At 33.8% G+C, this 25,137-nt stretch overlaps 4 protein-coding genes across 4 annotated transcripts; all 4 read left to right on the top strand.

Annotated features, from left to right (window-relative positions):
* Positions 1-4,777: 4,777 nt before the first annotated feature.
* On the top strand, positions 4,778-6,503 carry LOC144555580 (myb-related protein 306-like). Its single transcript, XM_078303968.1, has 3 exons — positions 4,778-5,068; positions 5,507-5,636; positions 5,735-6,503. Exons 1-3 carry the CDS (start codon positions 4,936-4,938, stop codon positions 6,318-6,320), a joined length of 849 nt encoding a protein of 282 aa, XP_078160094.1. The 5' UTR covers positions 4,778-4,935; the 3' UTR covers positions 6,321-6,503.
* Positions 6,504-12,152: 5,649 nt separating this feature from the next.
* LOC144555074 (cytochrome P450 71A26-like) lies at positions 12,153-14,148 on the top strand. Its single transcript, XM_078303285.1, has 2 exons — positions 12,153-13,119; positions 13,300-14,148. The coding sequence occupies exons 1-2, from the start codon at positions 12,199-12,201 to the stop codon at positions 13,900-13,902; spliced, it is 1,524 nt and encodes a 507-aa protein (XP_078159411.1). The 5' UTR covers positions 12,153-12,198; the 3' UTR covers positions 13,903-14,148.
* A 524-nt stretch (positions 14,149-14,672) lies between these two features.
* Positions 14,673-18,610, top strand: LOC144555677 (putative methyltransferase PMT2). Its single transcript, XM_078304080.1, has 7 exons — positions 14,673-14,826; positions 15,219-15,852; positions 16,167-16,377; positions 16,606-16,900; positions 17,162-17,533; positions 17,854-17,931; positions 18,223-18,610. Exons 2-7 carry the CDS (start codon positions 15,226-15,228, stop codon positions 18,449-18,451), a joined length of 1,812 nt encoding a protein of 603 aa, XP_078160206.1. The 5' UTR covers positions 14,673-14,826; positions 15,219-15,225; the 3' UTR covers positions 18,452-18,610.
* A 2,096-nt stretch (positions 18,611-20,706) lies between these two features.
* On the top strand, positions 20,707-24,344 carry ORC6 (origin recognition complex protein 6). Its single transcript, XM_078304206.1, has 10 exons — positions 20,707-20,891; positions 21,097-21,143; positions 21,327-21,431; positions 21,640-21,720; positions 21,948-22,059; positions 22,279-22,341; positions 22,431-22,518; positions 22,669-22,763; positions 23,269-23,362; positions 24,021-24,344. The coding sequence occupies exons 1-10, from the start codon at positions 20,772-20,774 to the stop codon at positions 24,095-24,097; spliced, it is 882 nt and encodes a 293-aa protein (XP_078160332.1). The 5' UTR covers positions 20,707-20,771; the 3' UTR covers positions 24,098-24,344.
* Positions 24,345-25,137: the final 793 nt, after the last annotated feature.

Raw genomic sequence — 25,137 nt, forward strand, 5'->3', positions numbered from 1 at the left:
CACCATAGCCCATCTCTCTCTCTCTCTCTCTCTATATATATATATATATATATATATGAGCTAGGCTACGGTGAGTTGCGAAGTAAAGCGACTATTTTACTTCACGCTTATATTTTGCGATTTTAAAGTTCAAAACGTCGATCCGAACCGTTCATCTTGTTCTTCATATTGAAATGTGCTTGGAGACCAAATTTTACATTTTTTTTAAAATTTTTACTATTTATTAAGCAATTTTGAAAGTCGCTGATCTGATGGTCCAGAAAATTTTACTGTTTTTTACTGTTTACAGCAAAACAACAATTTTAAAAAATGTTTAATAAATAGTAAAAAAATTCCAAAAAATATAAAATTTGGTCTCCAAGCACATTTCAATATGGATTAAATATCTAACAGTTCGGATCGGTAATTTGGACTTTCAAAATAAAAATACGGCGTGAAGTAGAAACGCGTTTTACTTCGCAACTCACCGTAGCCCATCTCTCTCTCTCTCTCTCTCTCTCTATATATATATATATATATATATATATATATATATATTATTTAACTATTTAGTATCCACGAGGAATTACTCGATCTGAGTTTCAAACTTGTGTCCTTTTACATAAATATCATTGTCTTTGCCACTAAATTAAAGACTGATTCTCGTCCAAACCAAGATTTTTATTTCAATTCTTGCTATTTGTAGAGGGAAAAAATAATCAACATGTTTACAAATCGATTTTTAATTTTTCTAAAAAAAAATTGTCTCATTTGTGCTCTCTGGAAAAAAAAAATAGTAATGTTCTTGCATTTGGAAACAACCATTTCACTGCTTGATGCATGATTCAAATACAAAACCATATTCAATATATAGGAATCTAACATAAATTCAGCAAACTATATATATTTTTTTCAATCTAAATGCATTATTTTTACTGTTGATCTGAAGAACAAATCTCCTCACGTTGTCACCAGCTACTAGACTCCAAAATTTTCCTTTTATCAACAGGAAATACTGCAATTTTGCACATGCCATGCTTCTTTTTTTTTTTTTTAAATTTGAATTGTCATCAAGTTATCTTCAATTTTACTGTGATATTGACAGGGATACGTTCAAAAAATTGCAATAAATGTGCAAACTTTATCGTTCCATGTGCTTCTTCGTTCCCATCTACCTCAAATAACACCTATTCGATCGATCGGTGTATATATATGAACCCACAGCAAATTTTATTTTAATATATTTATATAAAGAAAAAGAAAGAATAGAGAAAATCCACAGAAAATTAGCACCCATTGGTATATAACTATATATGGGATTGGTATTGACCTCTTACGATGTGGTGACACCTTATGTGTAGTGTAGACATGTAGTGTAGTGTGTGCACCTGCCAGGCTGCCACGGGAAATCTCTATATTGCAATTAAGTCACCTTCATTTTACAAATTGCATCAGTACATGGTACAATTCCATCAGTACATGTTATGTTTTCAACTTCATTTTACAAGTTGCATCAGTACATGGTACAATTCCAGAGAAAAAGAATTGTAGAATAGTGGGAACCAAATAAAAGTGAGCAGGACTTACGTAGAAGAGCATGCAGCTGCACTTTCCACAGAACATCACGGGTGCAATAAATAAAGCAATTGCATCTTGTGATTTGTGAAGTAGGCTGTGAAGAATTAACTGTACTGTGCTGTGTTTGCAACTTGATGGATTTTTTTATTTCTTGTACTTTACATGTGCAATTCAAAGATAATGTCTTGTTCCTGTCAGTTATAAAAAAAAAAAAAAAAAAGTCTCTGTGGTTCAGACCAAATATTCTATAACAAAATTTTATTGAAAAAACAAACATGCTCAATTAGCTATATAGCTTCTAGCTAGAGAGATATTTTTGACTAGTAGACTTATGCAAGTCAATGCACCCTTTTAATTTGGCTCATAGTTTATCAATTTTTAGCTTTTTAGTATAGTTATCACTATGACCGACTATATATATATACACTTTTGTTCAAACTAGTCAATAACATTTGGATAAAGTATGTTTGATTCGTGTCAAAATTCAAACAAACGAGTTAGATTCAGAACACTGTTTAAATTATTAAATTTTAAACTTGTTCGCGTGAATATCAATACAATGAGGCGATTAGACGTGACTTTGAATACATATAATTGGTACAAATTTTTTGAACAAAACCTAATTCATATATTTGTAAAAATACTGCCAGAAACACCTTTTCTTAATTAGCTCTACAAAAAAAAAAAAAAAAAAAACAGTTGTAGCTATTTTTTTTTTTTTCAAATTGAGCATGCTATATATCGGTACAAATGAAAAAAATTGAAAAGAAAAAACAATGTATATATATTAAATCATTTTTTAAAGTAATAATATATACTAGAACAAAAATACTCAAATATATATAGCATATTAGCATTTTCATATATATATAGAGGAGGGTTCAAATGCCTCCATTTTTGGTGCCTCCATTTTTTAAAATGCAAATAACTCAAAATTTAAAACTTAAAAATCAAAATAAAACCGTTGGATATGATCTACATCATTTTATCTATGCACTTGTAAAATATTATGACACAACTTTGTTTTGGTTGTCATCAAGAGCTTGTAAAAACGTACTAATGTGGATAATTTCTAGACGTTGATTTTTCAACTAATTGATTCACATAAAAAGAATACCAAAATGTGATAAAAAAATTTGAGCACATAGATATAATAATATAGATCACATCTAACAGTTTTATTTTGAAGTTTATGATTTAAGTTTTGAGTTATTAACGTTTTAAAAAATGGAGGCATTTGAACCCTCCTCATATATATATATATAGAGTTAGGCTGGGGTGCTATGGATAGCATAGTGGCCTCTATGCTACGGCTCAATATTCGAGTTTTCAAAATCCAAACGGTCGATCCGAACCGTTCATCTTATTCTCCATATTAATATCTGCTTGGAGACCAAATTTTATAATTTTCTGAATTTTTTTACTATTTATTAAGCCACTTTGAAAATCGCTAATCCAACAGTTTTACTGTTTTGTGCAGCCACCGTTGGATCAACAATTTTGTAAAATACTTAATAAATAGTAAAAAAATTCAGAAAAATATAAAATTTGGTCTCCAAGCAGATATTAATATGGAGAATAAGATGAACGGTTCGGATCGACCGTTTGGATTTTGAAAACTCGAATATTGAGCCATAGCATAGAGGCCACTATGCTATCCATAGCACCCCAGCCTAACTCTATATATATATATGAGGTTGGCTACTTTACTTCCATAAGCATATGTGGACATATTCTTATAAGTCATTTTTTCGTTTTCAAAATCCAAAAAGTAGATCTGAACCGTTAGATGTGATCTCTATATTGAAATGTGCTTGGAGACCAAATTTTATATTTTTCTGATTTTTTTTTACTATTTATTAAGCCACTTTGAAAATCGCTGATCCAATGATGGCTTTTGATTTTACTGTTTTGTTAAGCCACCGTTGAATCAGCGATTTTCAAAGTGGCTTAATAAATAGTAAAAAAAATAAAAAAAATGTAAAATTTGGTCTCCAAGCACATTTCAATGTAGAGATCACATCTAACGATTCATATCGACTTTTTGGATTTTGAAAATGAAAAAATGACTTATAAGCATATACCCTCATATATTTATGTAAGTAGAGTAGCCAACCTCTATATATATATATATAGGGTAAGGCTACGGTGCTATGGGTTGCATAGAGGGCTACGGTGCTACGGCTCAATATTTGAGTTTTTAAAATTCTAACGGTCGATCCGAACCGTTCATCTTGTTCTCCATATTAATATGTGTTTGGAGACCAAATTTTACATTTTTTGGAAATTTATTACTATTTTTTTAGATAAGTAGAAAATCACTTGATCTAAAAAATTCTGCACCATTCAGATATTTGATTTTCTAGCTATCTAAAAAAATAGTAAAATATTTTCAAAAAATGTAAAATTTGATCTCCAAACACATATTAATATGGAGAACAAGATGAACGGTTCGGATCGATCGTTAGAATTTTGAAAACTCGAATATTGAGGCGTAGCACCGTAGCCCTCTATGTAACCATAGCATCGTAGCCTTACTCATATATATATATATATATATATATATATATATATGAGTAAGGCTACGCTACTTCGCGAATTAAACGGGTTGTTTTAATTCGCACTCATATCTCTAGTTTCGAAGTCTATATAGCCGATCCAAACCGTTAGATATTTAATCTATATTAAAATGTGCTTGGAGACCAAATTTTACATTTTTTGGAATTTTTTACTATTTATTAAGATGGTTTGAAAATCGTTGTTTTTATTAAAATTCTGCACCATTAAAAAATAACAATTTTCAAACCATCTTAATAAATAGTAAAAAAATTTCAAAAAAATGTAAAATTTGGTCTCCAAGCACATTTTAATATATATTAAACATTTAACGGTTTGGATCGGCTATTTGGACTTCGAAAATAGAAATATGAGTACGATTAAAATAGACCGTTTAATTTACGAAGTAGCGTAGCTTTATATATATATATACAACTGTGGTTACCGGTGTACCTTAATTGAATGCACGCGCATTTGTAAGCAGAGAAAAGAGAAAGAGAGAGAGAGAGAACACCACACCATTACTGGTCTGACTTTTTTGAGAGAGAGAGAGAAGAGAGAGAAGAGAGAGAAGAGAGAGAAGAGAGGGAATTAAATGAGCCTTGCTGTCTCGCTTTGACTCTTCTCGCGTTGTCAGTATACCCTTTAGGCTTTGGAGGTCAAATGGGTCTTTAATCCCTCTCCTCTATTTATACACCTCACTATTGAGTCTCTTTTGATCAAACAAGGTTCAACATATCTTTGTCTTTGTTTGCTTGTTTGTTAGAGTCTTAGATAGAAGAGATATATATATAGATAAAAATAGAAGAGAAGAGAAGAGAAATGGTGAGGCCACCATGCTGTGACAAAGAAGGGGTGAAGAAAGGGCCATGGACACCTGAAGAAGATATCACTTTGGTCTCTTACATACAAGAGCATGGTCCTGGCAACTGGAGAGCTGTTCCTGCTCTAACTGGTACCTTCCTACTCTTCATTTCTCTCTCTCTCTCTCTCTATATATATATATATAGTTCCTCTGGTTGTTGGTTTTTTAGGATAGTGTTGAACTTTATTAAAAAAAAGGGGGGAAATATTGTTTTTGCTGGTCATGCAAGTGTTAATTAATTATATACAATGCATGTTTGACATTGTTGATTTCATCATTTCAAGATATATACTATGATGGTGTTTATTTTGTTGAATTACAAGAGAAAAATGGATTGTTTAAATGATTGAGATCATGATTGGTTTTTTTGTTTTGTTTTACTGTGTCTATTCTTAATTAATCATTAGGTCTTCACCCAATCTATGAATAGGTATAACTAGTCATCTCTTATTCTCATTTTTTCTACTTTTTGATTTGACCCCTTGATGAAAAATATTTACAATTTTTTTTTATTTTTTTATTACTCAGGACTACAGAGATGCAGTAAGAGTTGTAGGCTTAGATGGACAAATTACCTGAGGCCTGGTATAAAAAGGGGAAATTTTACTCATCAAGAGGAGAAACTCATAATTCATCTCCAAGAACTTCTTGGTAATAGGTGCGTTAATTAAATATACAATTTCCTAACTACATAATGCATTAATTAAATTTATATTGTGCTAATTAATTAAGCAATGGGTTGTTATAAAATTTCAGATGGGCAGCCATTGCTTCTTACCTCCCAGAGAGAACCGACAACGACATAAAGAACTACTGGAACACACACCTCAAGAAGAAGCTCAGGAAAGATGGACCATTAGACTGCCAAGTGGGGCCCACTGGACAGAGATCTGCTTGCAAGGGCCAATGGGAGAAGAGGCTTCAAACAGATATTAACCTTGCCAAGCAAGCACTCAGTGAAGCTTTGTCTTTTGATCCCAAACCAAACAACAAACTGGTACCAACTAGTAATGGAGAGAATGGCAGCACAACTCAATCCTCTCCATTCTATGCTTTAACCACAGACAACATATCCAAGCTTCTAGAACAATGGAACAACAAGGGTTCAACTAGTAATTCCGGTTCGGGTTCGGGTTCGAGTTCAACTGAGACCGAGACCGAGACGTCAGCGTCGGGTTCGAATGGTGTCATGTCTCCACAACCTATTGATTCGGTCGACGGGTTAGGGTTAAATTTCTGTGGACCCGAGTTGTCAATGTTTGAATCATGGTTACTTGATGAGAGCACAGATCAGGAGCAAGGACAATTGTTGTATGACATGTCTTTAGATTTTGATCTGTAGTAGTTTTGATTGGTATGTTTTTAATTTTTTGGGTCTTGACTTAAAATTAGGGTTTCCACTTTCCAAGTGATGACTAAAGAAAGAAAGGTCTGATCTGTAGTTTATTTTCCTGGATGGATTAAGACATGTAAATTATTGCTTGAGTAATACTTCAAGGACTGTATTCACATATCCATTTCAATATTTCTAATCACTGTTTTTTTAATATCTAGTTTAGGATCCTCGTACAACATTGCCACCTTATTTTTCATATATAATTATATATGCATGCATGTGCTTGAAAATTGCAATAATTGTTATATAAGTATGGCAAAAAGTTTGTCATTTTTATTTGTGTAATATGCTTCTATATATGTTGTAACTTGTATGTTATAATTATTGTAACTTCTATATATTTTGTACCAAATTATTTTTGGTGTTTGTATATATTAATATATTTTACTGAATGTAGTTGTTTGTGATTTCCCAGATAATTAATTGCCAGTTAATTTGGTAGCTTCTCATTTTTCGGTGCAACTTGAATTAATTACATCATCTAATCACATTGTGCCGCGCGTGCATTGAAAAATGATAATACATTTAAGTGCTTCTCAAGTATAGTTAATTAATTGTTTAATTCTTAAGCGTCTTCTCCAATAAATTCTAGTTGGTGCATTAATTTTCTGGACATTAATTAAATAAAGATATAAAAATAAATCTAACTACTGCATGCAATTTAGATTTTTCTATTTTAAATTACTTATCAAAATTCAAACGGCTCATTAATTTTAGGTGTAAAAGTTGACGTATTCATTTATTTGTAATACACAGCTAGCAATCCTTAGGTTGTCTTTTTCTGTTTGTTTTTTTGTTTCCAATTCTTGCCTTGATCAACAAGTGTACGTATAGAATAGATTGCTACAAATCCTTAATTAATTAACCTCGCTTCGCTATTAGCTTTTTCCTTCCCAATTATTTGCATGCCAATTCATTATGAGCTGGCAAATATATATCTCTATCAATCTATATATGTATGAAATTTTACTCATTAATATTACAACATCAAAAGTCAACAACTTATCCAGTTAAGGTCCCAAAATAAGGGAAGAATTAAATAATTAAGTTTGAATCCTCTAATTAAATAGATTGAGTGACTAGTGCGGCGGGTCGTTACCATATATCGTGACCCGGCACACGGTGTGCCATTCCATACTAGATGCAGGAAGTGGCTTTAGATAAGATCAGGGATTCAGGGGTACATACTGATATATGTTGGAAACCAGTTTCCACATGTGAAGAATTTTTGAGCAATTGGATGTAGAATATCTTCTTCTTCTTCATCAAAGATTTTATTCTCAAACAACTTGGGGTAGGCTAGAAATGAAATTCAATCGAAATTAGCAACACGTGAACTTTTCAAGAGATCACCCATCTTAGTACTACTACTACTCCAATTCGCGAGGGTTTCATTTCCATAAAGAGAATTCTACCGCTAGCTAGTCAAGTCTGTCACAAACCCTTCTTTTTTCTAACTTGAGACAAGCTGTGTAGAAACTACACAGGCGGAGATGTAGAATATAAAAAACTTAAAAAAAAAAATTCATTAGGTTGATTAAGTGTGATTAACTTAAATTATCTATTTGATCTACGGTGATATATATATGTTTGTGTTTGGATAGAAATAGTTGACCTAGCTAATGGCCAGATTGTTCCCAACACAGATGAGTTGACATGACAAATTTAGTGTTAGCTGTAAAAGAAAAGGACTGAAAGAAGAGTCATGCATGGCCATGGGTACTTAATTTGCCTTTGCCCTCTTGGCAAAGCTTATTTCATTTAATTTCATATTTTCACGTGGTTGGTTTTAAATATGCCCCTTCTCAAATTTCTTATACCTTTGTAAATATGCAATAATTGTCCACAACATTAATTTAATTAGGCACAATTACTTACTGATATTAATCTCACTTATACTAATGTTATACTAGCCAGACTCAGTATGAATGCTAAGAACAACCTGATCTGGTTTTAGATCTATGTAAACCATCCAATTAAAAATCTTAGATCAAACCTGTGTAAAAATAAATAAAGTAATACTAATAAATGCATATGTCCTGAAGCACATGTGGTGAGTCTCTATGGTACTTATAACAAGACATGCTATAATTCATGGGTCTGTTTTCCTTTGAATTGAAAAGGCATCAGAAAGGAAGCATATGGGTATATATGCATGTTGCCTCCTCCATAGAGATAATAATGAGGTTCACTTGTAAATGGTAGGCCATGCATGGATACAAAGTGAATGCTGTGTCTAGGCTGTCTCATATGATTTATTAATGTTTCATTATTTACATTAAATTACTACCCCCCCCCCCCCCCCCCCCCCCCCCGCTCTTTTTATATTATTGACTCTTTTTTTTTTTTTTAGAAAAATATGTTAATTTTGATTGTGCAAGCAAAAGAAGATAAATAAAGTTACATTGTAATTGTAGAGTGATTGAGTAATGAGTTGATATTTCTAAAGAGCTCAGAAATTATATATAGTAAGCTACTTGGAGTAAATTTTAATAATAAGTTCCAAAAAAGGAGATAACAAAAATATAGCTAATAAATTATGTCAGCAGTGATGTCAAGAATTAAGTCAAAGTTGATAGTAAAGATGGATTTATGTCATTAAATGCAGAGAGCAATTGCCCAATGTCGATACATAACATGACTAATTGAATATTGACAGATATTTTTATTTTAAAAATTTATATAAAAATAATATAATGTATGGGCAGTGGCAGTGCTGCAAAAAAGCCTATAACAAAAGAAACTGAATCTGGTGTGGTTTACAGTATGATTCTGAGTTTTGTTGTGGCAGCTATTGGGCCCCAATATAGTCCATTATATTTCTATGACTGGAAGAGTCCATGCAAAAACAAATTATTAGTGGGCCGGGCCTTTCTAATACAGGCTTGTTAACGGTTATCTGATCCGAATGGACAAGCAGCTTGATGAAGGCACACACCATATAGCTGCCATTGATTAAGCTATTAGTAGGTAACTTAGTTATAATTTTAAAACTACAATTGATTAAGCTAACAAGTCTATAATTGATAATAGACAAGGCATCATCTTTCTTAGGAATAAGACATACCCAAGCTAAATTTAATTTGGCTACATATAGCTGTCCATTTCTAAAGGCATTAAAAATTAGAACTAAATCATCCTTTACTACCTCCCAAAAATTAGCTTCATGATTATGCATAAATCTTTATCTTAAGATAAAAGTTCAATCTTCAACTTTTCTTGAAAATAAATATTTTTCATAACTTATACTATTGATGGGAGAAACCAAGCAAAAGACGACCTAAGAGCTAATTTCAGGCAACACGGAAGACAGCCATAAAGGATTACGAAAACAGCTAAGATCTCATTAATGGAAAGTAGGAGCGGAACTAGAAATTTTTTATAAGGAGAGCTAAAATAAAAATATACAATATGGTGAGTGAAATTTGAACTCATGTATTCTCAACTACACAAAATAGAGTTTTAACCACTAAACTACAAGGTAGTTATTTTGAGCAACTATACTTTGTTCTAGTGTAAATTAAAAGATTAGCAAATTCATTAGGAATAGTATAATATTTACGATTTTGACATTATATACTTTGTTCCAGGGTAGATTAAGATTCCATCTAATGTTCTTGCCCTTATTACATTTCATTAGCCATCTTCTCTGACTACTTTACAAGTCTTGATGAAAAGAGAGAATGGAGAAGGAAGGGGAGGAAAATGAGAGCCTCATATTAAAACTATATGGACCACACGTGAAAAATGTATGAAGCATGTAATTATATGATGTGACAAGCAAATTTTCTTGCGTTGCTCCCATATTATTTTTCGAATCATATAATTCACTACTACAAAATAATATTTTTATATCGGTTAGAATCGCGTACCGCCATCGAAATCCGATCCGATGCATATAATGGAAAAATATAGATCTTAATAATATTTTAAATATGAGTTAATAACTCTATGGATAAATAGAAAGAGTTAAGGGATATATTAAAGATAACAAAGAGTGTACGAGTAAATAAGAAATTGAAAAAGTCTTGAGAAATAAATAGAAAATTAACCCTTTTACCTTAATACCATAGAGAAAAAAAATAGAAAGAGTTAAGAAATATATTAAAGATAACAAAGAGTGTAGGTCTTGAGAAATAAATAAAAAATTAACCCTTTTACCTTAATTACATTATTATATACCTACTAGAAATTGAAATTGAAAAGACATTATTTCTGCCGTGGACAGCAACTATTTTGGAATGTTGGACTTTCTTCCCTTCCTCCTCTGTTGCTTGCGCAAAAGAAAAAGAGAAAGAAAACAGAGAAATTGAAAAAAGAAGTGTCGTGCACGAAAATAAATCTCCTTGTACGTGATGCATCTATCTGTCGCTCTCTCGCTGGGAAGCAAAATAAGGGGATTTTTGGTGATCTAGGGTCTCACACAGCTGCCACACCTCAATTCTCTTCTCTCCTTCTTTTTATTCAACTTCACCACTTCGTGTAGTTTTCATTCTTGACACAAATCTCTCCTTTCTCTCAGTTCTACCTTCTCGAACGGAGAGGAGAATGAGAGAGGGGAGGAACCGGAGTCGAGCGGAGCCGATCGGAGCCAGGAGTGCAGTATCATCGGAACTCGGAGCGTAGAGTTCATATCTTCATAAGAATGCGGCAGTGAGTAGATTCAATTGTCATCGGAGCGCGGCAGTGGTCGAAGAAGCGGATCCGGTTGTGGAGCGAGATAGCATTAGGGTGATCAACATCTCGATTGGAGCGCGACGGTAAGTAAATCCGATCGTTGTCGGAATGTGACGGCGGTTGAAGAAGCGGATCTGGTCGTAGAGCGAGATGACGATTAAAGTATTATGGTGATCAACATCTCGGTTGGAGCGCGATGGTAAGTAGATCCAGTTGCCGTCGGAGTGCAGCGACGGTCAAAGAAGCGGATCCGATCGCGGAGCGAGATGAGGATTAGAATACTATATTATATTTTATGAGAATAAAGAAGCAAATTTAGAAATTGCGGTCATTTAACCCATTGTAAATATATTTTTTATCAATAAAATTGTTCGTTGGTATAAAAATCACTTATCCACCTTAAAAAAAAAAAACTATTTTGGAATGTTTGGATGCATTCAAAACATAATGATTGTTGGAAAAACGTGGCTCTATGCATAGCCTAACTTCTCTCTATTTCTCACTAAGCTCTCTTTCACACAAGAAAAATAGTTGATTTTCTGAACTGCTCAAAATCAGAAATTTTCTTATTCACTTTCTATATTTCCTGCTCTTACAATCTCCATCTACTGCATACAAATTTATATAGCTAATACAAAAATCTATCTTTAGATCTCCACTACCTCCACAGCATCCTAAATTTAACACATATTCCTTAATTACCTATGCTAAATAGAGACTTTCAATTACAGCTTCTAACTACTAATCTAAATAGAGAAATATGCTAAATATAGCTTCAGACAAGTGTAATAATTGGATTTTGAAGTTATTGGTAGCATCTACCAAGGATTTAAAAAAACAAAAGTGAAGTTGTATACTCATAGTGAGCAGGTATTGTAATAGATATATATTGTGGTAAGGGATATATTACACAGAGCAAGCAGGTATTGTAACAGGTATTGTGGTAAGGGATACATTACACAGAGTAAGCAGGTACATCATACATAACGCAAGCAAAACTGTTCCAAGCAGTTGAGAGGAAAAGATCAATTTCTTCACTTCAAGTGTTGTCATCCCCTCAATTTGTCCTATAAATGCAACACACTCGTAAAAATAAAACACTTTCGAGGAAAAAAAAAAAAAAGAAGACACTTTCAAATAAAGAAAAATGTTGCCTCTTCAAGAGGTGATCTTTACTTTAAAGCAGAATATGTCACTACTCTGTATCTTTCTGTTGTCTATCTTCATACTTTGCTTCAGTGTGAAGAGAAGAAACTTCTCGAAACGCCCTGAAAAGTTGCCACCTTCGCCTCCAAAGCTTCCATTCATAGGAAACATCCACCAACTAAGCTCTCGTTTGCATCAATCTCTCTATTCACTCTCTCTGAAATATGGGCCCCTCATGCTACTTCATTTTGGTGAAGTACCATGCCTTATTGTTTCGTCGTCCGATATGGCATGTGCTGTATTGCGGACCCACGGCCTCAACTTTGCCAGTCGGCCTTCTTCTGTTGTCACGGACATCATTCGTTTTCGTGACATGGCCTTTGAACCCTACGGTGAGGATTGGAGGCAACTGAAAAAGATCTTCACAATCCATTTAATGAGTACCAAAAAGGTTGCCTCCTATAAAACAATTCGAGAGGAGCAAGTTGGTAATTTGATTGCAAAGATTAGCAACCATACCTCCAAGTCAAGAGGTGAACCTATAGAATTAAGAAAGTTTTTGTTCTCATTCATGATTGATGTAATTTCTGGGGTTGTTTCTGGAAATTTCATTATGGAAGAACAAAGGTATGTCAAGTTTAAAGAGGTGATAGAAGAGAGTTTTAGTTTAATGGGACAATTTAGTGTTGGCGATTTGTTTCCTTCTTTGTCATTGTTAGAAGGCCTTATAGGATTGAGCCGGAGGGCTCGTAGAATTAGAAATAAGGTGGATATGTTGTTTGAAGAGATAATTCAAGCACATATTCAAAGCGGAGAGAGCAACGAGGGACAAGATAATTTAGTTGATATTTTACTTTGTTTAAAGAATGATCCAGGCATCAACTTTGAGATCACCATGGATAATATCAAGGGGCTACTTATGGTAAGTTAATTTTATTTTTTTAAAAATTCAAATTAGTCAACTTACATATCAAACGAAAGTCTGGTATCTTGAATTGCAAACATGATCTTAATTATATGTGATAACTGTATCACAATATTCTCAGGGATATGAAGAAATATATATACACACATATGACAATCAAATTAATTATTCATTCAGGACGCATTTGCTGCTGGAGTTGATTCAACATACATCACCCTAGATTGGGCAATGTCAGAGCTGATTAAAAATCCTAAACATATGAAGATGCTGCAAGAAGAGGTTAGAGGAATAGTAAAGCATGGTGACATGGTGAGATCAGAAGATTTAGACCAAATGAGTTACTTAAAAGCAGTGATCAAAGAAACCCTACGGCTACATCCTCCTGGCCCTTTGTTGCTTCCAAGGGAATCGATGGAAGAATGCGAAATAAATGGTTTCACAATTCCTAAAGGAACCAAAGTCCTAATCAATGGGTGGGCCATTGGGAGGGAGGCAAAATCATGGGAGGTGCCAGAGAAGTTCATGCCAGAAAGATTCATTGGTAGCCAAGTAGACTACAAGGGCAATGACTTTCAGTTCATCCCGTTTGGATCAGGACGCCGGATTTGCCCTAGTATATTGTTTGCTACAGCCGTGGCAGAGCTTGCATTAGCAAATCTGGTACATCACTTCAATTGGGAGTTGCCAGATGGAATGACAAGGGACGACTTCAACATGACTGAATCACCGGGATTTGCCGTTCATAGGAAGGATGATCTTCGGCTTCTTGTTAAGAAATAATAATGTTTACACTGTTCAAAATATAAACTTAATTATGTTGTTAAAGTTAATTAGGATCCCCTTGAATTCTGCAGTGTGATTGAGTTATGAGTTCATATTTCTAAAGAGCTCACTAATTATATATAGTAAGCTACTTGGAGTCAATTTTAATAGTAAGTTCTAAAAAAGGAGACAAAAAATATAGCTAATTAATTATGTCAGCAGTGATGTCAAGAATTAAGTCAAAGTTAATAGTAAAGACTAAAGATGGATTTATGTCATTAAATGCAGAGAGCAATTGCCCAATGTCGATACATAACATGACTAATTGAATATTGACAGATTTTTTTATTTTCAGTATTTATATAAAAATAATATAAGGTATGGGCAGTGCTGCAAAAAAAGCCTATAACAAAAGAAACTGAATCTGGTGTGGTATACAGTATGATTCTGAGTTTTGTTATGGCAGCTATTAGCCCAATATAGTCCATTATATTTCTATGCAAAAACAAATTATTAGTGGGCCGGGCCTTTCTAATACAGGCTTGTTAACGGTTATCCGATCCGAAATTATTAGTGGACAAGCAAGCCTCCCTTTATTCTTCTTGAATAAATAAAATAATGAGAAATAAGGACAAAGTAACCGGTCAACCGAAAAACCAAACCGTGCTTGGCGCGGCACAATGGAGTGGGTGGATAAAACGATCATGACCATTGATTGGGATGATCGGACGGTTCGTACACTGGTCCTGATATTTGTACTACCACTTTATGAGTTATGACGTTTAGAAAGAAAGAGACAACGAGATATCGAAGAATTTACCTGTTCTAGTATTTTCTTTCCAAGATATCAACACCTATTTTCTTATTTCTTTCAAGACTACATGAGATGAGGATATGATCTTTCAAGAATCGATCAACGTCCCTAATCCCTATACCAGATTAGTAAGTTCCTGTGGTTCAATTTTTCTTTATTTCCCTCTTTCAGTTCAGACTATTCATTTTCACCAAAGATTTTCATTTTTCCCAAATTTGTTCTTCATCTAGTTTTGATTTCTAGTTAATAGAAAGATTCCAATTTCACGAATTTCTGTCAATTTTAAAGAACAAAACGCAAAAAAGAAACTTCCTTTAAATTTTCTTGGCATCAAGTTTGTTATCTTTAGCAAGGTACCCATGTAGTAGTAGCTGATACTTCACTTCCAAATATTTTTTGGAAACAATATTTCCATAATTTTTGGAAATGTTACCTCTTTTGAATGATTTTGTGGTTCCATGTTATTATGGTTACTTTACCAGAATTTATATTAAGATATAGTTTACACATTTTAATGTAGGTATTAAATGGCCCAGAGTCTTACCAGAAGCGCCGTATACCTACTTGTGGCAATTGGCTTGAGCATCTTTTGCTACATCCTCGGTTCATGGCAGAGAAGGCCTATTGGCCGAGGCGATTTGATAGCCCAAGAAATTACCAAGCAAACTGAAGATGCCTTCCCCACAACCCTAACTTTCGAAACCCACCATACAAAACCCATCTCCTCAAACAAATTTATAAACTCAACGTCTAGATTTTTTAAACCATGCGATGAGAATTATACCGACTATACCCCTTGTCATGACCAGAAACGGGCTATGTCCTTTCCGAGAGAAAACATGGTTTATAGAGAGCGGCACTGCCCAAGTGAAAAGGAAAATATGTATTGCCTCGTACCAGCACCGAAGGGGTACGTACCACTGTTTCACTGGCCGTATAGTCGGGTTTATGTCCCATTTGCAAATGTTCCTTATAAGTCTCTGACAGTTGAGAAGGCAATGCAAAATGGGATCCAGTTTGAGGGTAAGGTGTTTAGGTTTACTGGAGGTGGGACCCAATTCCCACAAGGAGCTGATCGGTACATTGACCAGCTTGCTTCGGTTGTACCAATTGAAAACGGTACTGTCAGGACTGTGCTTGACACTGGCTGTGGGGTACGTAGTTGCTTTTCTTTAGGTTGATTATTTCATTTTGTTTTTGTCTATATATAGTGCTATGTGCAAATTGCCATGTGCTTGTTATATATTGCAAATAAAATCTGACCATTATGGGGGTTGAATTAAGTGAAAATGTTCTCATTAGATAGAACTATATGATGTCTTTGTCAGGATTTTACATTTTGCACTAATAATTAAATATTCTGCTTGGATAACTTTTTTTACATTGGCAACACCTAGTAAGGGCTAAATGGTAAATTCTGCAGGCTTATATTTTTGGGGACTTCTAATTTTGTTGTAAAAAAACATAGGTTGCAAGTTTTGGCGCGTATTTGTTAAGCAGGAATGTATTGACCATGTCATTTGCACCTCGAAATTCACATCAGCCACAGGTACAGTTTGCGCTGGAGAGAGGCGTACCAGCTGTGATTGGTGTGCTTGGTTCAATAAAGCTACCGTATCCTTCTAATAGCTTTGACATGGCGCATTGTTCTTGGTGCCTCATACCATGGACCTCTAATGGTGAGACATCTTGTATTGTTGTATTTTTCCCAAGCCTAAATTAAGTCCACAACTATATATGTAAGCAAATCTGCTTCAATTTAGTCTCAATTGTGCAATCACTGCATCAATTATGTAATTATGTGCCTTGCTGTGTTAACTTGTTCTCAATTTTGTGCAATTGTATCAGAATTAAGAACCCAATTAACTGTAATACACTTTTCATTTTAATCTCGCTATCCTCTTTAGATGGAATGTACATGATGGAGATAGATAGAGTACTCCGGCCAGGGGGGTACTGGGTGTTGTCGGGCCCACCAGTAAATTGGGAAAACAACTACATGTCGTGGAAGCGTACCAAGGAAGATCTTGAGGCAGAACAGCGAAAAATTGAAGAGTTTGCCGAGCTGCTCTGCTGGGAGAAAATCTCTGACATGACCGACATGGCCATCTGGCAGAAGCCGATTGATCTACGGTCATGCTCTACTAGAAAAGGCGGCTCTCATGTGAAGATCTGTGATTCGGCAAACCCGGATGATGTGTGGTAAGAAATCTTGCTACCAATTTGTTTGTACACACTTTTTTTACTATTTTATGTGTGTTTTTACTGAAAATAAAGTATATTGCATGCAAGGAATATAGGTAAAGCATAGAACTTAAAGTTCACAGATCAACCCGGCACACAACTAGTTCTAACAGACAATACATTAATGCGTTGGCTTGACAGCTTGATATCAAAAGTATTTGAAATCCCTGGTTGTTTTTGGGATAAGTTCTACTGAATTTAATTCTTCTTTTTTTCCAGGTACAAAAAAATGGAAGTTTGCATAACCCAATACCCGACAATGAAGCCTGTACAATTGGAGCTGTTTCCAAAGAGACTCTATGCCATACCACCCAGGATATCTACTAGGGAAGTACCTAAATTATTGTCAGATGTGTACCGCCAAGATAGTAAACTATGGAGAAGGCGTGTTGAGGCTTATAAGAGAGTGAACAAATTTCTTGGTACCAACCAGTATCGTAATGTGATGGACATGAATGCGGGTCTAGGTGGTTTTGGTGCTGCCATGGAGTCAAATAAATTATGGGTCATGAATGTCGTGCCTACTATTACCGATTTGGGCACTCTGGGGGTTATTTATGAGAGGGGCATGATTGGCATTTACCATGACTGGTAAATACTTGGGTTTTTTTTTTTTTTTTTTTCAAATTATGTTACTTAGTGATGAATGGTAACTATAGGTATCTACCATTAGTTTTACAAAATTTATAATAATTTACCGTGAACTTATTTTTGTCTCCATAACTCATTTTTAGTATGCTGGTAAATTATTTCTTGTAGAATGTTTTATTCTGAGAAAAGTTTAGTTAGCCTCGGAAAAAAGTTATATTGATTTTCAATTTTCAATTTTTTTGGGTACAGTCCAATTTTATGCTTTATGTATTGGCCTGTTATAATTAATACTCACCATAGTTTTCTTTTTCTTCTTTCAGGTGTGAAGCCTTCTCTACTTTTCCTAGAACATATGATCTCATACATGCGAACGGTGTCTTTTCGCTGTACCAGGACAGGTAAACAAAACCTCTTTCATCCCACATTTTTCTTACCATATCTCGGATATTTAAAATTCTCTTTTTGTTAAAGCATGAGATTATAATTTTCTCTATGCATTGGCCTGTTATACTGTACTAGGCATTCTTATTTAGGGGTTCTGAATGTAATATGCATAATTTATAACAAGTTCGGGTTTTTCTCAAGTAGAGTTGGCAGTCTGGCCTAATATTGAGCTGTGGAGCTCTCTCTCTGTCTCTCCAACCCAAATTTCTCTCTCTAAAATCCTAGTTTTGTACACTGGTAAACAGGTGTAAGATAGAGGATATACTATTGGAAATGGATCGGATCTTGCGCCCTGAAGGTGCTGTTATAATCCGTGAAAATATTGATATGCTGTCTGAGGTGGGAAGAATTGCAAGTGGCATGAAATGGGACATTAAGTTGATTGATCATGAAGAAGGACCCCACTTGTCAGAGAAGGTATTATATGGCATTAAGAAGTACTGGGTTGCCGGGAGCCAAAACACCAAAAAATGAGATAAAAAAGGTTTTGATAGATTAGTTGATGTTCTTTTAAACTGATTTTAAGTTTTGATAGGTTAAGTCTGCTGTAAGTTGTAGGCAGTATCAGTATGTATGTAAAATGTGCATTGCTCCTTTCTAGCTGAATTTGTATAGAGGTACATATTTATTGGAGATCTTGATTTTTTTTATACTTTTATTATGTACATAAAACAGAGATAAGACCTTACATAGTTATAACCAATTTGTTAAAAAGTAATGCCTACGGGCTTTTGAAATGTAAAAAAAATGTTAAAAAATAGAGTGAACCTATGGTACTATGCATAGCGAATTCGCATCCTCTGAGACATCTCAAATTTTGCGTGACTTTTTGGAATATCTCAACCGTTCAAATACTTCTGCACGAATCTCAAACTTCAAAATTTCTGTTTTGCTATGAATGGTAAAATTTTCTGAATCATCGTATTAGTAATTTTCAAAAATATTTAATAAATAGTAAAAAAATTCCAAAAAATGTAAAATTTGGTCTCCAAGCACATTTCAATATAGAGATCACATCTAACGGTTTGGATCGGTCGTTTGGATTTTCAAAATAAAAATATGGCAGCGTGGAGTACCAACTCATTTTACTCCATGGAGTAGCGTAGTCCATCCCTTCTCTTTTATGAGCTAAAATGCAATTGAATTATATTTTGGATACAGATGATTGAATCCAACCCATATTAGAAATGATCACCTATTCCTCAGTTTTGTTGGGGGTGTCGACTGCAAGATATTCTCCCAAATAGGACAAGAAAATATCAAATCAGATTATTATTTAACTAATTGAGTTTAAACTCATTAGATAATTGGATTTAAATCCAATAAAATAAAATAAAATAATATTTAATTTGTACATACATAATGGATAATTCAAATAAACTAGGATTTAAATTCTATAGAATGTAAAAGAAAAAAAAAAAAAAAAAAAAAAGGATAAGGGACTAAGCGATAATCTGATTAAACCTTAAAATTATGTTAAAATTATAAATCAACAGTGGACAATTGACAATAATCCTAAAATCCTAGACACTAAAGTTGTTAATGTCAATAATCCTAATCTCTAAACCAATTAAAAGTGAACAATCAATAATCCAAAAAATTCGTCGATTTGATTTATAATTTATTTAACTCGTAATTAATATCATAGCGAAATTTTTATTTCCTAATTTATATGTTTAATAATTATTTCGAGTGAAACGTCTATATATATATATTTTTAAAGGTTTAAATTTTCTTATTTTCATTTAATTCGTTTTCATAAATCAGTTAATACTTGATCAGCATTTAATTAACTAAAATTTAAAATTAGACGTAATTTATAATGTGCCAGTTAACTTTTAGTTTAGAATTTTCAAAATATAACAATAATAACAGATTTTTGATATCGTGTAAAGTCACGGCCAGGACCTTCATAATTAATGCCAATATTTTAATTGGTCTTGTCGTCTTTGTCATCTCTAAATTCACTTGACTAAACTAATTAATAACTAATAACTATAAGAGGAAGGCACAAATAGGAGTGGTTAGTTATATACCAAATTATTATAAGTATTGATGCAGTCCCAGTCCCACACATAAGTCACAATTAGCCCACACATAAGACACATAATTCACATTCTCTTTCCCGGGCTAACATGCAATTATATAATCGAATTATATTTTGGATACAGATGATTGAATCCAACCCGTTAGAAAATGAACACCTATTAATTCGATCCTCATGTTTTAATAGGTAAAATTTAATGTTATAGTCTACTATATAATTCCTGGTTTGAAGTTTTTTGTTCCGTCCTAATCAATGCATCAAATAATAAAATATGTCTATTTGTTTTAAAAAAAAGTTAAAAAATCCGCTTCATAATCATGAAAATGATCCTAATCCGACGAAGCACAAACCCTTTAAATTTGGACGAAGCATAAACCCTTGGATAGGTCTGATCCAAATCCATCCGATAAGTTCCGCACCCCATCCGCTTTGAGATTCGTGCTAGCGCAGGGGAGTATTATTGGGCTTTGAGATCCGTGCCAGGCAAAAATAACGGTCCAGATACAGTAATTCTAAAAGGATCTGAATTCCAACTCCAAGTTCCGCACCCCTAATTTTTGCTCTCAGCGCCAAAAAAAGGTTTTCCCACGTCGAAATGAAATTGGTTCCCGCCCCTCCAATGCGCGCCAATTCTCACCTTCAGTTACAGATCCCCTTTTTTATTCCTTCCAATTATGTCTTCTGACTTCTCTATCTCTATCTCTATTAAATCAAATCAAAACAAAACCCAATTCGATCTGCTAAGCCATGGACATGCGAGGGATTGCCACCAAGTTGGGTTTGGTTGTATCCAAGCCATTGATCCGCAAGGCGGAGGAGCTCCGGCGACTCTGTGACGTCCAATTTAATTCCTCTATCATTGGTGTGGTATGCTTTCTCTCTCTCATTCTTTGCAACCTACACCATTTCTTACACTCAAATAGCCCAAACACCTCCTATCCGTAAAGGAAAATAATTTTCAAGTTTATCTTAATTAAAGGCGTCTCTTTTGGTTTTATTAATCAAGATTCAATCTTTAACATTTTTTAAAAAAGAAAAAAAAATGTTTAACTTTGAGCTTTTGCAATTGCAGGGAGAGGTGTGCAAAGCCATTATTTGCCTGGAGATTGCTGCCTCGAGGTTAGTATACAAAGCGCACTCCAACTGTTTGATGATATGATCTGAAAAATCTGAAAATGTGTCTCACATGTGCATCAAAACTATGAAAACTATCAATCAATCTTGATTTCAATTCTGCTCAAAATATGACCAAAAGACACTTATATTGTGATTGCTGAGAGCTTTAGAGGTTATCATTTGTAGGTTTCAAGTGATATTTGATAGGAAGAGGGCAATACAAATGAGTGGCATGTCAGAGAAGGCTTATATGAGATCATTCAATACAATGCAAAATAGCCTTGATGTCAAGTAAGAATTATTTAATTTCTTCACCTTTTTTTAATATATGACAATGTATACCTGTGCTTAGTTCAACTGCTTGCAATGTCCTATTACAAATGCTACTTACAGTAAATTTATATATACCGGAAGTAAACTTTGTGTTACAAAATAATGAAGGAATTTTCTGAACAGTGCAAGATTAATAGCCATTGACTCATAAATATTTATTTTGTAGGATAACACTTGATGTGCGGGAACTTGCAATTCGATTCGGTTGTGTTAGACTAATCCCTTTTGTTCAAAAGGGACTATCCTTGTAAGTTTCTGTATATTTTTTTCTTTAAATAAATGTCCTTTCAGTAATCTATACTTGTGTCTATAATCTTTGAAACATTTAATACAATCCTTTATCTCTTTAGGCTATGCAATTTTTCTTTAAAAAATTGCATTGCATCTTGGGCAGCTCTCATTGCCACATTCAATCTTCGTTTCTATATTTTAATCTGCACATATTAATTAATAACTTTATGGTTTATAATTAAGGTATAAAGAAAGGTTTCTGGCATCTTTGCCGTCTTCACGAAGAGCAAGTACGGACTTTAACCGACCGGTATTTACTGCTGTTGCATTTTACTTGTGCGCCAAAAGGCATAAGGTAATTTCAATTTAAATAAGTTAGTATTGGGGTTTTAAAATATAATTCTTGTTTACAAGGAAACAAAAAGGAATGATGAAATTGGGTAGTAAATGGCGACTATCTGGTATGGATCTGGTACACTTTCTTGCAATTTGGTATAATCTGACAGTGTCTCTGCAAACAACTCTAGAGACAATTTTGTTGAAGTTATTGTTCCTTTTTTACATTTTTTTTCAGCTTAAAGTAGATAAGTCGAAGCTGATAGAAGTATGCGGCACCTCAGAATCTGAATTTGGCACTGTAAGGGGTCTTCTATGCTATACTACATTTCACCTATAATATCCTTGCATATATATTATGGAATTAATTGTTCTTAAAATACACCATAGGTTTCAACGTCGATGAACGATCTCTGTTTTGATGTTTTTGGCATTACAAAGGAAAAGAAAGATCCAAAATCTGTCAAAGGAAATAGAGGTACTTCACCGGCTTTCATTCCATACAGTTTCATGCTTGTCCCTGTCATGAACCCCTGACAGTGGGCTCCTTAATTTTCTCTCTTTTTTTGGTTTGGGGATGTCTCTGTGCAACATATGAAATAATAAAACATGTAACTTACTGTGGCAGAGTTATTGGACGTGTTGCCTGGCAAAAGGAAGCACGAAGATGAAAGCGGTTTCTCATCTGATGATTCGTCAGTCGATGATGAGCCTGATCTTGATGTAAGCAGTTCATCTGGTACCTAATGGTACCATATTTGTAATGGATACACAAAACTCCCAACGTTATGCATTAAATTTAACCTAATTTGCCTCAAGTTACCTCAACAATGCAAATTGTGGTACTGAAAAACTTCAAATTGTATATCAAAACCCTTGTTAACCCAAGTCTTTGTGGCTTTTAATTGTGCAATCGTGAAAAACTGAAACCATATGTAAAATTGGAACTACATTTTGCATCTCTTTTACTGAAGGATTAACATACTGGATCAGTGGATCGTTTACTGGTAAGCAAGTTAGTTGGCCAATCTGAGCTCACTTTTAGTTTTCTTCTCTTAAAAGTTCTATGATATACAAAAGTGAGAATCTGGGTAGATTTTTCTTTTGAAGAACTGAAATATGACTGTTATGCAATCCGAAATAATACCAATGGAGATCCAAAAGATAGTGTATCACTCTAGAACTGTTCCTGTATTATGGGGTTTCTTACTCTTGTTGTAATTGGCAGTTACCGACATACAAGAGACAAAAACAAGGGGAGAAACATGCCTATGAAGAATGGAAATCAACTGTTATTTCCTCAAATAAGAAGACCAAGACAGGTTTATTTTATTTTATTTATTTATAATTGCACACGTTGCACTAATTTCTTGCTCCCCCTCCCACCTGAAAAAAAAAACAAAATTAATAGATACAGATTCAATAAGAATCAGAAGAATATAACAAAAAAAAAATTTCTAGGATAATTTGCTGAGTACATCGTCTGCTGAAATTTTGACTAATGTAGTAGTAACAGATAAGCATTTTGGAAAAGTTAAAAAAAAAAGGCAAGTTAGAAAAATTGCTACTCATCTGAAATCATTGGATAATTCTTAAGTGTTTAGCTTATATTATACCTTTGAATGTTCAAAGCAACAGTGTATTATAATAGTATGAGAAGAATGCCAACCTAGTGCAATCGGAATAGTACACATGGGGTTTGGGTTGGTATAACTTGGAATAGTGCCAATATGAAGAGACCTCGGTTCTCTATTTAACCAAAAGGCTGAATTAGCAGGAGAGCTTTCTAATCCTGCACCGTTTTCAAATTCGATTGAACGGTCAAATTGCAATCGAAACAAAACAGTAATGCTATTGTGGGAATATAACTATTCTTGACAGACCAAACATACCCATGCAACTATTTTCAAACTTCACAAGTGTTACTTGAAAGTTTACTGCTTTATATGTCATATTAATTTTTCCTTTTTCTCTTAACAGCTCCTACCAAGCGGAAAACGCAAGCTCGGCTTAATTTTGAAAAGAAGCCTACTGAATCTGATTTTGTTCAATCATAGAAATATCAATGTAAGATAAGTTGTGCAATTTTGCCATGGATAGTGGATCTCTTTACCTGGTTTCTTGACAGCTGAAAATGTAAGATCTAATTCTGTTGTGTCTTTCTCAGGAAATGTTAACTTTCCATCTATAATTGAAATCTGATAATTGAATATATAGATTACATTTTGCTTCTAATGAAGTTTCATAGTCTATAGTTTGTAAGGCTTGAAAATTCTCTATCTGATGTGCTTTAATATTATCTCAATTATTGAATAGGGGTTTTGGCAATGAAAATAGGAGCATTTCTTTGGTAAATTGTACTGTAATTATACTGTAGGCCCATTTTTAACCCTGGTGTACCTGACTCAAGCAAATTACAAACGAACGGTTCATATTACTTCTTTTAACTTAGCACAAATCAAAACTAGGGTTGCAAACGGATCAGATGGTGGTTAGGTGGTAAAATCATATATGTATCTGTTTTTAATTTTTAAATACGGATCAAATATCCATAAATATATATAAATATTTTCGTAATATATATATTAAACTATATGATATGATATATATCTATTATTCGGATAGAAATAATTAAAATTTAAAATTATCTCTATCTGTATCCGCATGGATAGTCCATATCTAAGTTTTGGGTTTTTTTTAGTTTTCATAAGCACCCGATTGATTTGATTTTAATCCCCGGCTTGAATTAATATTAATATTAATATGGACCGTCCGTTGTAATTTGGTGAGTCAGGTAGCTGGGGAGTGGGGCCTGGGAGGATACGGATTCGCCAGCAGCTGGACAATTATATATTTTGCTTTCCCGTGTTGTTAGCTTTAGACTTTAGTTGGGTGGCTGACACTAAGTTGTGTCTGAGACAGTTACTAGTCATTTAATTTAATTTAATTTTTATTTCGATGCCTAAGATTTATTCAAGGTATAAGTCGACAAACCGCTCTTTTTTTTTTCTTAGCACCGAAATATGCAATTTGATGATCAAGTTTTTCAATTTATTCTGATATTGTCAGTGTCTAGTAATTTAGATTCATGAAAAAA

The sequence above is a fragment of the Carex rostrata genome, chromosome 6 (genome assembly GCF_964058835.1).
Source record: "Carex rostrata chromosome 6, lpCarRost1.2, whole genome shotgun sequence".
Lineage (NCBI taxonomy): Eukaryota > Viridiplantae > Streptophyta > Magnoliopsida > Poales > Cyperaceae > Carex > Carex rostrata.